This window comes from Podarcis liolepis (assembly GCF_965112155.1).
Source record: "Podarcis liolepis genome assembly, chromosome: Z".
Lineage (NCBI taxonomy): Eukaryota > Metazoa > Chordata > Lepidosauria > Squamata > Lacertidae > Podarcis > Podarcis liolepis.
In genome coordinates this window covers 29515202-29529657 of record NC_139570.1, presented here as the reverse complement: position 1 = coordinate 29529657, position 14456 = coordinate 29515202, and the positions used below count along the sequence as shown (strand labels likewise).

At 39.1% G+C, this 14456-nt stretch overlaps 1 protein-coding gene across 7 annotated transcripts in view; it reads left to right on the top strand.

The window, feature by feature from the left end:
* ATRX (ATRX chromatin remodeler) overlaps positions 1-14456 on the top strand; it is a 99713-nt gene that overhangs the window by 33682 nt on the left and 51575 nt on the right. For all 7 annotated transcript variants that reach the window (XM_083484920.1, XM_083484919.1, XM_083484921.1 and 4 more), the window contains 4 exons: positions 3017-3092; positions 9850-9980; positions 10461-10640; positions 14138-14231. In XM_083484920.1, coding sequence (XP_083341046.1) covers positions 3017-3092; positions 9850-9980; positions 10461-10640; positions 14138-14231 — 481 coding nt within the window. The remainder of the gene's footprint in view (positions 1-3016; positions 3093-9849; positions 9981-10460; positions 10641-14137; positions 14232-14456) is intronic.

The following is a 14456-nucleotide window of genomic DNA, read 5'->3' as shown; positions in this document are numbered from 1 at the left end:
CCTTTAGGAGGATTGGCCCCCTGGTATACACCAGAGCTTAGAGCGAGGAAAAAAGCTGGGAGACAGCTTGAATGCAAGTGGAGGAAAGATCTGAATGAATGCAACCGAACACTGGTAAGGGCTCATTATCAAGCCTACCTAGTGGCAGTGAAGACAGCGAAGAAGGCATCCTTTTCTGCCTCCATTGCATCCTCATCATGTCATCCGGCAGAGCTTTTGTGGGTTGTATGGGGCCCTTTACAGGCTGGCCCAAAGGAGGTGATAGAACCAACTGTAGCTTGCTGTGATTTGTTTGCAAAGCATTTTGAGGATAAAATTGCTTGTATCCACCAAGACCTTGACTGTTGTTGTAGCAGATGGATATCATGGGGTTTTCCGAGCATAGGCAAGCTCGGCCCTCTAGATGTTTGGGGCATAGGCAAGCTCGGCCCTCTAGATGTTTGGGGACTACAACTCCCATCATCCCAGGCTGGTCAGGGATGATGGGAGTTGTAGTCCCAAAACATCTGGAGGGCCAAGTTTGCCTATGCCTGGTCTAGTCCTGTTGTATTGAATGAGTCAGTAAGGCTCGAGGATTGGACAAGGTGCTTGGATCAGTCAGGGCGACCACTTGGGCTCTAGACCCTTGCCCCTGTTGGCTGATAAAATTCAGCAGGGAGGGGACAGCTGCCTGGGCCAGGGAGGTGATCTGTGCCTCTTTACGAGAAGGGGTGGTCCCTGCCTGTTTGGAGGAGGCAGTGGCAAAACCACTCGTTAAGAAACCTTCCCTGGATTCGGAAAACCTAACTAACTACCGGCCAGTTGCTAATCTCCCTTTCCTGGGCAAGGTCCTGGAGCGAGTAGTCACAGAGCAGATCCAGGTGCCTTTGGAAGAAACTGATTTTCTGGATCCATTTCAATTGGGGTTTAGGCCTGGTTTTGGCACAGAAACTGCCTTGGTTGCCCTGTATGATGACCTCTGTCTAGAGAGAGACAAGGGAAACAGGCCCCTTTTAATGGTTCCTGCCTTCTCAGCAGCTTTCGATACCATCAACCATGGTATCCTTCTGGAGCAACTCTCCGAACAGGGGGGTGAGTGACACCGCTTTGCGGTGGTTCCAGTCCTACTTGAATAGTCGCTCCCAGAGGGTGTTACTTTTCAGCCGCTTGGAACATTCAATGTGGAGTTCCTTAGGGCTCAGTCCTATCCCCCATGTTGTTTAACATCTACATGAAACCACTGGTTGGGGTTATCTGGAGGTTTGGAGTATGTTGTCAGCAGTATGCTGATGACACTCAGCTCTATTTCCCCTTTACATCTGCAGGTGAGGCAGTGGAAGTTCTGGACCAGTGCCTTGCCTCGGTAATGTACTGGATGAGAGCCAACAGACTGAAGCTCAATCCAGATAAGACTGAGGCACTGTTAGTGGGTGGTTCCCTAGACCTGATGGGTGGGAGGTTGCCTGCTCTTGACGGGGTTACACTTCCTCTGAAGGAGCAGGTTCATAGCTTGGGGGTGCTCCTGGATTTATTAGGTATTTTGTGATTTTATATCTTGATTTTATTCTGTGAATCACCCTGAGACCCCCGGATAGGGCGGTACATAAATTCAGTTGATGATGATGATAATAATAGTTCCTTATGTAACTGAAATACTTGAAGAGAGGAGCACTGTTAGATTTAAATGTTGAAGGATAATAGCTTTAGATAGAACATGTGAATAGAAATCTATTAGATACTTGTACTGCAAAATGTTGATGTTTGAAGTTTTGGGGTTTTTAAAAGCAAATGGATTCTGGTCAGAGCGGCCTAGGATTAGAGTGCTGTTACAGGAAGGAAAATATGTAAATGAGGAATGGACAGCAGTGCAACACACATGGAAGGTAGGAAACTTAAATGTGTCCTAGTTAACTGCAGTGCAGCTTCTGATGATGGTGCACCGTCTCTTTTCTAAAACTGAAAGTTCATTTTGTCATTATTGGAACAGCTATTTGCATTGTGTGTTGACAGTTTCTTGGTAATTTGGAAGAGGGAAGTATTCAGGGTACTAACTAATTCCACCTTAGGCACAGAATAGCCATGCATAGAAAGTTGCAATACCGCTTCACTCCATAACAAGCGTTCCCAATCACAGCTCTGGCCAAGCACCCTTTCCTCTCAAATGGGTGACTTACAGCTCCTCTCAGGGCTGTAGGCAGTAGAAGCAGGACAATTTGCTTTCCTTTCACCCTCCTCTTACAAACTGACAACATTCTGTAGCGCATGGTGATGACTGAGCATGCTTCATCTTCATTTGGTTATTTTCTTTCGAGAGAGGGGTGGCACTATGCTGATACTTCCTCCTTGCTTCTCAGTAGCTTGTTATAGCTCAATTTCTATTGGCATGGGGCACTGTATTCACTTGGAGTTACCATAGACATTTAAATAATATTTGCTATTCCTAGAGCATATGAATTTTAGTTTAAAAGATTGTGAATGGGGAGATCAGAATGAAAACATTGGGATGAGGTGGGCAGAAAGAGAAGACACACCTATAAGAGTAAGAGAGTGGGAGGTCTTGCCTACCCTTCTAACTGTTTCTTTTCCTTCCTCCCACCGCCAAGTCTGCAGGGAGCTAAGCTGAGAATGGTGGACCCTCTTTATGTTCTTCCTGTTTCTTGCACCGCTGTGCTTTGTAATTGGAGGGGCTGGTTTTTCTGGATGAGTGCGAATTGACCCAAATCTGTAGAGTACCAGTATATTACACACAGTGAATCTGGTTAATCTACAATTGGCAGCTATTTTTGTGTGCATGTAAGCTGCAGTGATCATTACAAAGGATGTTACAAAAATGGTATTAGTTTTCTTTTCCTCTGTTTATTATTACTTTTATTATTCTTAATTTTATATACCAGTCCTTAGAAAAGGATGAGTTGCATTTAGTAATTGTAAGAAACGATGATCACTATTCAGGTGATTGATGATATAGCATTTGATGTGACAAAAGTTTATTCTGCTTGTGCCAAATATATTCCTTTTACCCCTCCCCCTTCCCAAGGAGACGAAGGAGACAATAAATCGCAGACTGTACCAATGGAAGAGGAGGAAGATGATGACGACGATCCTGAGAATAGGTATGATTCCATCCGTAAGGACTTTAAAAAGATTATAACACACCCTAGGCGTGGGCGCAAACAAGAGCAACGGAACAGCAAGCAGGTTGTAAAAACCAGAAGTGCCTGCCTTGTAAAGACTCGCTCACAGGCTTCCCGCAAGTTTGAACGAGGGGCCAGAAAACAAACCCCCAAATCCAGAAATGAAAAGAAACTAAGAAAATAGTGATAATTCACACACCTTGCATAGGGTGTGTTATAAATGCATTGCAGCACTGTCTGTTTTAAGTTTCCATGTAAAATGCAGATTTTGTGTAACTTTAACACAATTTGATAATTATGGCTACCTGTAGGAATAAGAAATACCGTTTAGCTGGCATTGTGACACAAATCTTTGTTTTGGGTATTGAATATTTTTGAATTGGTTTGATCATTCATTCTTAAGAAAACCTGATTAGAAAGTAGAGCCATGCTTTTGAAGAAATCCGTTCTGTTGTATCCAGAAAGATTCACTTTTAAATTTAAAAGTGAATATCTGGTGGCATTAATATAATGAATGACTGGGTTTTTTAAAAAACACCCACCCACCCATTCCTGTCATTGGGATTTTATTGGCATTGTTTGGGGGTGTTCAGTCACATGTTAAATTAAACGTGCATATATGCATATATGACATTGAAGTTCAATGTTAAAGTATTGCTGTAGTCAAAAGCTTTTAGTTTCGTAGGCCATACGATAGGGCTGGGCGATATATCAAAACATCATGCAAAACAGGTTTGAAGTCCATATCGTAATAATGGTTTCATAATTTTTGACCTGGCAATATATTGTGAATCATGATGTGTGCATGCGTGTGCACTATACCAAAATAACAATGTGCGAAAAACCGTAAAACCCGCCACTGCTTCTCTTCATTCCTGCAGCCTCTCTTAACTCTGCTGGCTTGGCTTTCTGCTGTCTCCTGCAGGAGGAAGCGAATCACAAGAGCAGCTGCTGGAAAAATCACAATGTGGGAAAAATCATGAAGCCAGCCATTGTCTCTACATAGCTCCATCCTTATTTCAGACATTGTGATATATCAGTATATTGCCGTGTTTAGCTAATGATAGATCACAGTGTTGAAAACCAGATATCGCCCAGCCCTACCATATGGTTTCCTAATACCTAAATTCTGCAATGGAAGAAATTGCCAAATAGTAGACCGGAGGGTGGGGGGAAGAGAAGAAGAAACAGTTGAGTAAAGTGAATTTTTTATTGGGAGATTTGTTAGAATACCAAGAGTACTTACTACCAAGGCATCTAAATTCTAATGTTGGTTACCAGGAAGTTGCTTTTCTGGGCACTGTTTCTACAAAACTCAATAACTATGTTTTGGAATGAGGTGTCTTTGATAATGATATGTGCAATCAGCTTTGTGGGGTTAAGAATTGTTTGTTACCAATTTATCTGGCTTTTACATACAGAGGAGAGCTTTTCGTTTCTCCCTAAAGTGAATATTAATACTTGTTCTGCTATATGCACCTGGCTATAGATTAAAATGCTGCTAATCTAGCTGATACTTGCTTTTCACACACAGCGTTAAAACAAATGTATAAAGGAATGTTTAAAATAATTGTTTAAAGATTGGCAGTATAAAACGATGAGCATACTTTTGAACAAAATGGGACTTTTAAAAAAGATGCAAACTTGAGTCCCTTTTTAATTACTAGATTTTAAATTTTTAGTAGGTATTTTTAGTTAGAAAGTTGTTAGGTGCTTGCTTGGAATATTATACTTTATTTCTTAATACATAGCATGGAGTATTATACTTTATTTCTTAATACATAGCAGATGTATCTTGAAATCATGAAGAATAATTATATCTAATACATCAGTTCCTGAAATTTTATTTAAAAGGGGTGGGGAGAGATAATGAATACAAGCAGGTCCCGCTATCGGAACAAAATGCGTTCCCAGCAAATTGTTTGTCAGGTGAGCATTTCATAACAAGCTGATGATTTCCATTTTTTCTTATGGAAACATTTCTAACCTATGTTTTTTGCCTGAAACTGCTGCAGACAATTAACAAAGGCCAAACAAAAGAAAATTTAATTTGTTCAATCACTCCTGCTCCCTAATATGTCCAATCTTTTTAATAGAATCATAGAATTTGAGTTGGAAGGGATATAAGGGTCATCTAGTCCAACCCCCTGCAATGCAGGAATCTCAGCTAAAGCATCCATGACAGATGGCCATCCAACCTCCGCTTATAAACCTCCAAGGAAGGAGAATCCACCACCTTTCGTGGGAGTCTGTTCCACTGCTGAACAGCTCTTACTGTTGGAAAGCTTTTTCGAATGTTTAGTCAAAATCTCATTTATTCTAACTTGAAGCTATTGGTTCGAGTCCTACCCTCCAGAGTAGGAGAAAACAAGCACACTCCCTCTTCCATGTGTTATTCTTTAAAATATTTGAAGATGGCTATCATATCTCCTCTCAGTCTCCTCTTTCCAGGCTAAACATACCCTTCTCCTTCAAGTTCTCCTCATAATGTTTAGTTTCCAGACCCTTGATCATCTTGGTTGTCCTCCTCTACACACGTTCGAGCTTGTCAACATCTTTCTTAAATTTTGGTGCCTAGAATTGGACACAGTATTCCAGGTGTGGTCTGACCAAGGCAGAATAGAGTGGTACTATTACTTCCCTTGATTTTGACATTATACTTCTGTTGATGCAGCCTAGAATAGTGTTAGCTTTTTTGTGTGTGTGTGCATCTAATTTATGGATCTAAGCCCCCTAGATCCTTAAATCAGATATTTGAGCAGCCAGTTTTGCTGTTTGGCAGCAAACATTTTGGTCAGAAACCATGGATGAAGCAATGCTTTTTTCCGTTCCAGTGCTTTTTTCTGGGGGTACTCAAGGGTGTGCAGCACTAGCACTTTTTTCTAGAAGAAAAATACTGGTTTAAATTGTGGCACTTACTGTAACAACGTCATGCAGAGTACAGGCAGTACAGACACTTTTTTCCTAGAAGAAAAAGCACTTCTCTATCCATGGTTTCTGCCCCAAATGGCTTCTGCCAAACAGCAAAACTGGCTGCTAAGATACCTGAATTAGACATTCTTGTAGTGAGGTTTGGGTATGTTCAGATAACTGAGATTTTGGATAACGAGCTTTCCAATAGTGGACCTGCTTGTACTGTTTAATCCAGGAAAGAATAAATCTACCTCTCTTAGATGGAGTTGGTGTTCATCAAATAGTCTTCACCAGTATGCAAGGTGAATTTTGGCTGACTTGTATTATATCTTTTTGCAATGCTTTATGTTGTACCAGAATTAAGAAAATCATGTTGTACCATAATTAAGATAATGCAATTTAAAGAGTCTATTCACTGACTATGTATGTTAGATAGATCCAAAGAGCTGCTAAGGACTTCCATAAGATACAAGCACTTCTGGTCTTCCTTCCAACCCTTCATCCCCAAGCAGTGACTGCTGTGGAATAAAGGGATGCAGCTTGGGGTATTTCCCCATCCCATTTGCACACCAAAATGCTTTCTTCCAGCATATGGGGCTGTTCGGATCTCAACCATAGTGATTACTGTTAAGGGTTTGGTGACTTGTTCCCTGATATACCAATCCCAGACTTTCAAGTAAATGCACTTAGGTTTGCAATTTAATGGTTGCTTGTTTTTTGGTCAAAAGACCCATTTCCACCAGGCCAAAGAGGGATGCTAGATATTTGTTGTAATGTTACAGCTTAGGCTGTACCTACAGCTTCCTTTTTCTGACAAAACTATTATTTTAACATGTTTCTTCCTAAAGTGTAGAAATAATCTTTTGCCAAAGTGCAATATTTTAGTGGGTCATAATATAACACAGTGTCATATTTCATTGTGGTGTGTATTTGTTTCTTCTTGGTTTGTCTGAAATTTGAAATAGTACTGTTTTAAAATGTTTGGAGTTATTTTTGTTCATTAAGAGATTCATAGTGTATTCATGCACAATGACTTTGAAGTATTTGATGGATGCAATAAATTTTTGTAAAACATGTTTCTTGTCCAAGCATTTAATTTAAGAAATGTAGACTGCCAGTTTTTCTACTAAGATGGTAGGGCACAATTTATTGAGGTATTTTCTTTCATATTAAAAAAGTGTCCACATATTAGTCATTTTTGTGGTCCGCTAGGTTAAAGCTGTGTTAAAGCATGAAACATAATTAATAAACGAAACGTGTATAGTTTGCACACTGTTGAACCTTATTTATAAGCTATTTTCAAGCAATTTAGGAGCATGTAAAATAAATAATTGTGAATTTGTGTATCGTTGGAGTTGCCAACATATCTCAGAAGATGTGCATGCATTAAGGATTTATCATTTTCTTTCAGATGCAATAGCCTGCATGATGCAAGCGCATGTGCTGGCAAATTGCATAACACTTTCCTTCCCACAATATCAATAGTATTGCATTGATTTGTTGGTTGTGTGAGTGAGTCAGCTTAGGAGCTGCCATTGGTGTCTATGGAAAAGGCAGCAGGCACATGCGTGGTATTAATCTTACATTGTAGTTATAACCGCAAATGACTGCATAGTATTTGAAATGGGGCAAAAGGTAGTCTCTCTTCAGTGCTGTAAATGCAGTGATCAAGTATCAATGTGCTAATCAGCTATGCTTATTGGGGGCGGAGGCGGGAGGTCCTAAACTCTGATAAAACTGCAAAGGAGTGCCAGTTCATTAATCAAATTCTGTATGAAAGCAGGAATTCATCCCTCAAATACTTTACAAATGATTGTTTTATTACAGTACAGTGGTTGACCAGAACCATGATTTAAAACAGTTGCTTTGTTCACATGTTAGGGTAAACAAAGTTAATGATTTACCAGGAATGCACAGATGGCTCCTGTCCTCGAATGGGCAAGAGCAGCAAGTCATGAGGTGAAACCAAGTTTTCTTCTTAGCTTACCAGTCATGGTTTGAGCAAACAAACCATGATATCCAATTTGGATACAACACTTAAACCAGAAATCATGGATTTGTTACTTCTGCAAAGTGGGTTCTCCATGTCTATGTTAAAGCAATAATTATTATTTACCATGACATGCAAACTGTGCTAATACATATAATAAAGTTCAAGCAAGAGAAAGAAGTGAACTAAAGTCCCATTAATAAATAAAGGGAACTGTTGGGACTAAAACAGTGGTTCCCATAGTGAATGGTACTGCCCCCAGGAGGGTGATGCAATTTCCTAGGGGGGCACTATGTTGATCACTAGAGCCTTGTGTTATTTTTAAAGTTTTACTGGTCTTTTCACTTTCAAAGCTATTTCCTTTGGTAATGTTTGTTTGTATTTATGATTTTGAGTTGTCATGAGTCACAAGATAGCCAATCATTGGTAATAGCTTTTAATTTTCTTATAAATTAGTTACAGTACATCTGTGATAGGTGAAGGTTTGTGCATGTTTGGTAAGTAGTTATATATAAACATTTTATGCTATAAATTTCCTTCACCTTATGATTTTTTAATAATCGTAAAATATTTTTCATGCAATATCTGGTATCAATGGATTAAATTCTTGAATTAATTAAACTAAATAGTTTTAATTGTATTTTGAATAAATGTGCAGTTTTTACCATTTTGAATTTTATTGTGTTAATATCTTCCTTAGTGGGTTGTGCAAGACCCTTATTCTGAATTCTGCTTTTTATAGGGTAGGGGGCACTGGAAACGAGTTTATGGAACCATGGGGGTGGTGGCCTGAAAAGAATTGGGATCTAGTGGACTAATTTGGCTGGCTTCAGACTTGTTGCTTTCAGAATTGTGCCCTACATCCACCAAAGCCACCCTACTGTGAGGAAGATGGTTTGTCTCTTCTTGTAAACAAACAAACAAACAAACAAACAAACAAGTAGGCAAGTAAATAAGTTAACTAAGTTAATAATTATATAAATAAATAAATAAATAAATAATAGGAAGTAAATGTTAGCTTAATAGTAAGCTAATAGCAAATAAGTGAATAAATAGGTAAATAAGTACATAATAAATAAATAAATAAATAAATTAAAGTCATTCCATAAGTATGCAAACAAGCAAACAAATGAATAAATGAATAAGTAAATGAGTGAATAAAGCTCACTTGATTGGTCAAGGGATGTGGGATAGTTATTTTTTAAAGGTGATTCACAAATTAAGTCCTTATCAAGAACTCAGTAACTAAATTCTGCTTGAATGCACTTTATTTTTTATAACTCTTGCGACTCACTTTTGCATTTGGTGGCCATAGAAATACAGTCTTTTTTTATAAACTGCTAAATCTGTAAGGAGATTGTTGGATAGGCCAGTGCTATAATAAAAAAATGCTTTCTTGGGATGTGGTTTTCTGCCCTTCAGAGATACGGATTTCTTGTGATATTTTGGAGGCTACCAAGATTGATGCGGGAATCTAATATTCAGTTAGATATTGCTGTGCAGCTATGATTATGACTCACGAGAGGGTGACACTGAAAGGAGGCATATAAAAGTGTAACCATGTCATGGTACCAAGTCAGCAAAATAAATACTTCTGAAATTGCAAGGCTGTTGGACATTATTAGGGGGGAAACCAGCCTTTTCTTCCACAAGCAGGTTAATCCACCAAATTACTCTTCCATTTCCAGCTTTACTCTTGCTCAGTTCTTAAAATTCTTTGTTCAGGTTTGTTTTCAACCATTAATCTTGCTCGGTTATTATGCATTTACTTTGACATTTACTGATTTTTATTGCTGAACCAATGGAATACACCTTTTTTGTTTTACTTCAAAGAATTGCCAAGAAAATGCTTTTAGAAGAAATCAAAGCCAATCTTTCCTCAGAGGATGAAACTTCTTCTGATGAAGAATCTGATGAAGAGAAAAAGAGGAAAGGAAAGCATTATGAAAAAAGAGGTGACAATGGTGAGCACCACATAGTAGTACAATAAGAGTACTAAAATGTGATTTGTGACCTGGGTGGGCATTCTACCATATAGAGGGACTTATTTTCAAATTCATTGTCATTTCAAAATATTTAGTAAGAGACTAATCAATCAGCAAAGCACCTTTTAAACAAAATATGTAAATTGACCAAACATAGAACTTAGAACTGTATTTCTCACAGTACTTAACGGTAAGTACTGACACTCCCTTTTTTCCTGAACATGTGACAGCTATTTTGTGCTGGTACCCACAGCACTTTCATCAATATATGAGTACCAGCACCTCATTTTATTTATTATTTATTTAATAAATAATAATAAAATAATAACTGCTAAACTCAAATCCTTCATAATGTAGATGGTATGTATTGTCATTACCTCCCTTTGATACTGATACAAGCTGGAAAAATAAATTGTATGGGAGAAGCTTTATGTTGGTTCCCCCCCCTTTTTGTGACAGGAGAGAATGAACAGGAAGATGAGTCTGACTCTGATTCCGATGCTGATGGGGCTAAGAAACCCAGATACAGACACCGCTTGTTAAGACATAAGTTGACCACGAGTGATGGAGAGTCTGAGGAAGAGAAAAAGGAAAAAGCTAAAGAGGCAAAAGAAGTTAAACGCAGGAACAGAAGGAAAGGTACAAAATCTAAAATGTGTGGTGTGTGTCTACATATCGGGCTGTATAGGCAGCCATTATTTTGCTAACATATTGGTCCTTGAAGATAGTGGTACAATTCTTATTGCTACTTTATAGGAATGCATCTGTCAAATAGCTGATAATCCATACTCTGGCAGTTCTTGAAGCAAGAATTAAAAATGCTTATTTATTCACATGAAAGGCTTATTTACCACTTTTCAGGAAATGGTCTTTCAAAGTTGTTTACAGTCTCATTGAAGTATATCAATAAAGTACAACAATAGAATACCAGTACTATTGGACAAATGAGCATGGAGTAGTGGGGTAGATGCAGCAGAAACCTCTAAGATGTGTGTGCCAATCCCTCACTGATAATGGCATATCTCCAAGGGGTCTCACATTGATTAGAGTAGATGAAATCAGGTAGGATGATGCAGAAGATCAAACAATTCAGGAAAGGGATAATTTAGTTGTGTATTGGGTTCGGAGAGAAAGGCCAGTATTTTTAGAGCATTTTTGTTTTCCCAAGGTTTTGGGAATGCCCAGTGAGAATTGTTTACTTTGAACAGCAGATCTAATGATTCACAAACTTCTTTTCCTTAGTTCCAAAATTGTTTAGCCATGACATTGAGACAAATTATTATTGCTTGAGGCCGATGACCATTACAGTATAAAACATAAAAACAAAAATGGCAGTCCATATCACTTACCCAAACTACAACCATATCACCCTGAATATGGCCAGTTTTATCTGATCTCACAAGTGCCATGTGAAACAGATTGTTGTTGTTGAACATGCAGAAGCTTAAAACCCCTTGACCTTGTGGAATTACTTCTGCATCCTGGTCATTATAAAAAAATAATTGAGCAGCGAGTTTAGAATTCTGTTGAATCAGCTGCTACTTGATAGTTGAAATCATGATGATTCAGCATGCGAACTTAAGAACATTGTATGTCTTGAAATGATAAATACATAGATTTAGGGAGTTCTCACCTTTTCCCAAATGTTTATTCTAATCTTAATTTAGAACTTTAAATTATCTTCCTGTTTTAGAACTAGCTTGCGCATCCCCAGGAGGCTCTTGACTTGTGTTCTTTGTTTGGGATGGGAGATTACTGTGGAAGAGGAAATCCCACTGGATACGTGCCAGGCAACAGACACACATACCGTGCAATCCTATGTATATCTACTTGGAAGTATGTCTCGTTATCAATAGAGCGTACTCCCAGGTAGGTGTGTATGGTGTTGCAGCCTTGTTGGGCCTAACATCTGAGTAGACATTTCTAGGATTTCACTGTTAAGTAAGCTCTTTGGATTCTGGCCTTAATAAGTATTTAGAGGGCATGAATGCAAGCAGATTGAGACTGCACTGGTGTTTTGCATCCGGTGTCACTTTCTCTGTTTATTTTCTTCCATTTCTTCACAATTAAAAAAGAAGTTTACCAAAGTCAGGTATTGTCTGCTACTGTTTGTTTTATTTTTATACAAATAAGATAATTACATTTCATTGTTCTGCCCAATTCTGCTGAACTGTTTTAGCATAAGTTTTATTTTGGATAGCACTGAAAATAATATACCTGTTCAAACAGCTTTATATCTTTACTCAGAAAGCACTAGGATGCCACCATCCTTCACTTGCTTGAAGGTAGGAAAAAATGAACTGCCTTCAGGCAAGTGGAGGATCATAATACCCACTTGGTAGTGTCCTAGTACCTCTGAAATACCTTACAGGTAAATACCAGCAGTATCTTCTGTACTTTTCTTAGCCCCTTTCCCCTGTTTTTTGTTAGAAACGCAGAAGTCCTAAACCCTCATTATTCTTCACCCACATTTAAATAATGAAATAAGTGTTTCTTCTGAAACATGCCAGTGTGTGATCAGCAGGTGGCACAGGTTCTACTTTTCTCTTTTTGTTATTTTTTGTAATATTGGACATATTTCTACAGTTGACTCGCAACTTGTGTGTGGGGGTGGGTACATTCTGGGGACGTAGTCAAAATTACATATAGTTAAAAAGAACCGCATTGAACATACCCACACGGCCACCCTTACCTTCTGGAGCCGGCACACTGAATGAGTCCTACCCCCTGAAGTAAGGCCCAGGCTCTGGAAGGTTCCTGCGAAATCTCTCAGGGCCATTTGAGCTCTTAGAAGAGCCTCCCAGAGCCTAGTAAGCAAATCTGAAAGCTTAAAAGCTCTTTGTGGCTGGAGAAGCCTGTGCAAAAAGAGCTTTTCAGCTCTCCACCTTCCATGCATTTGATTTGTGTGATTTCAACTGGCCAGACATCACCTACCTAAAGGTTTTGTATTAATTTTTAAAGCCCTGAAGAGTTTAGGTCCAAGGTGCTTCAGGGGTTCCCTGAGTCCTTATGTCCCAACTCAGTCACTGTGATCATCTGGAGTACTGTTGTTTGTCATTCCCTGAGTTGGTGAGGCTTATTTGGCAAAAATGAGAAACTGACCATTTTGTGTCATCAGCTCAGTTCTGTGGAATACTCCTTTTGTGCAGGAGGCACACAAAGAAAGGTCTTAAATTATGATCTAAGGGTTCATATGGAGAGAGGCAGTCCTTGAGGTATAATGGTCCTGAGCTGCTGAAGCCTGTATAGGTTGAAACCAGTACTTTCCAGGCAATATATGCTCAAACCATCTTGCTTTGGTGAGCAATCTGGTCACTGAATTCTGCGCTAGCTGAAATTTCCAAACCACCTTCAGAGGCAGCTCTACATATAACTAATTTAATCAACCTAGAGGTTACCAGAGCCTAGGCAACAGAAGTTAGGCTACTCCTGTTTATAGAGAGGGGCACAGCTGGGCCACCAGCTGAAACTGTTGGAAGGCATGCCGCCCCACTGAGGCAACCTGTGCCACAAGTGACAACAGTGGATCCATAAGTATCCCCAAGCTGCAGTACTAGCTGCATCAGAGGGTGTGTAACCTCATCAAGAGCAGGCAACACCCCATCTATCTAGTCTAGGGAATCACCCACCAACAAGTTGCTCAGTCTTATCTGGACAAACCCCACATGAATTGAAGACAGTTAAAACAATTAAAAAACACTAATACAGTCAAAATGTAGCAGTGGTCCAGTCTCTGCTTTTAACTGGTTCCACACTCCAGAGATGTACATGTTCAGGTGCAGAGGTTACAAGATTACTCCTGCTCTCAGCTGTGGGCTGGCTTGCGTGAAGCTGAGTATTTCAGCAGTTGCAATGTTAGTAGCAGGGAGTGGGTAACTGTGGTTGGTGAAAGGATTGAAATCTCTCTTATTACCCTCTCTTCTGTTTGCCCTTTGCCACAAACTGAATTCTCTTGGTTCCTGGACCAAAATAAAAAAATTTGCAAATTTGCAAATTAATTGCATTCAAGATGTGAGTCAACTGTACTTCTAGTGGCTTTCTATTAAAATGTTGATAAATGATGGTCAAGTACTTAACTACAAGTGTTTTGATACTGATGCAGCAATTATGATACCAATTTTTGTTTAACCTTAAAGTAAGCAGTGAGGATTCAGATAATTCGGAAGCAAATGAATCTGGAGTCAGTGAAGAAGTCAGTGAATCTGAAGATGATCAGCGTCCTAGAACAAGGTACTTCACTCTAAAAATATGCTATGCTCTTGAGAGTTTGATTTTCAGCCAGGAACTGTATTGCATATCTTTCTTTCTGGGGTGGGGGAATATGTGAAAACTGAAGGATAACTCATTCAGTCCATGTTTTAAAGTAAACCAACCTGGTTTGCACTTCCCAAACTAGCATGCCGTTTTTCTGTTTTTAAACATCTACAGATTTTTGATGTAGGCCAGGGGTCTGCA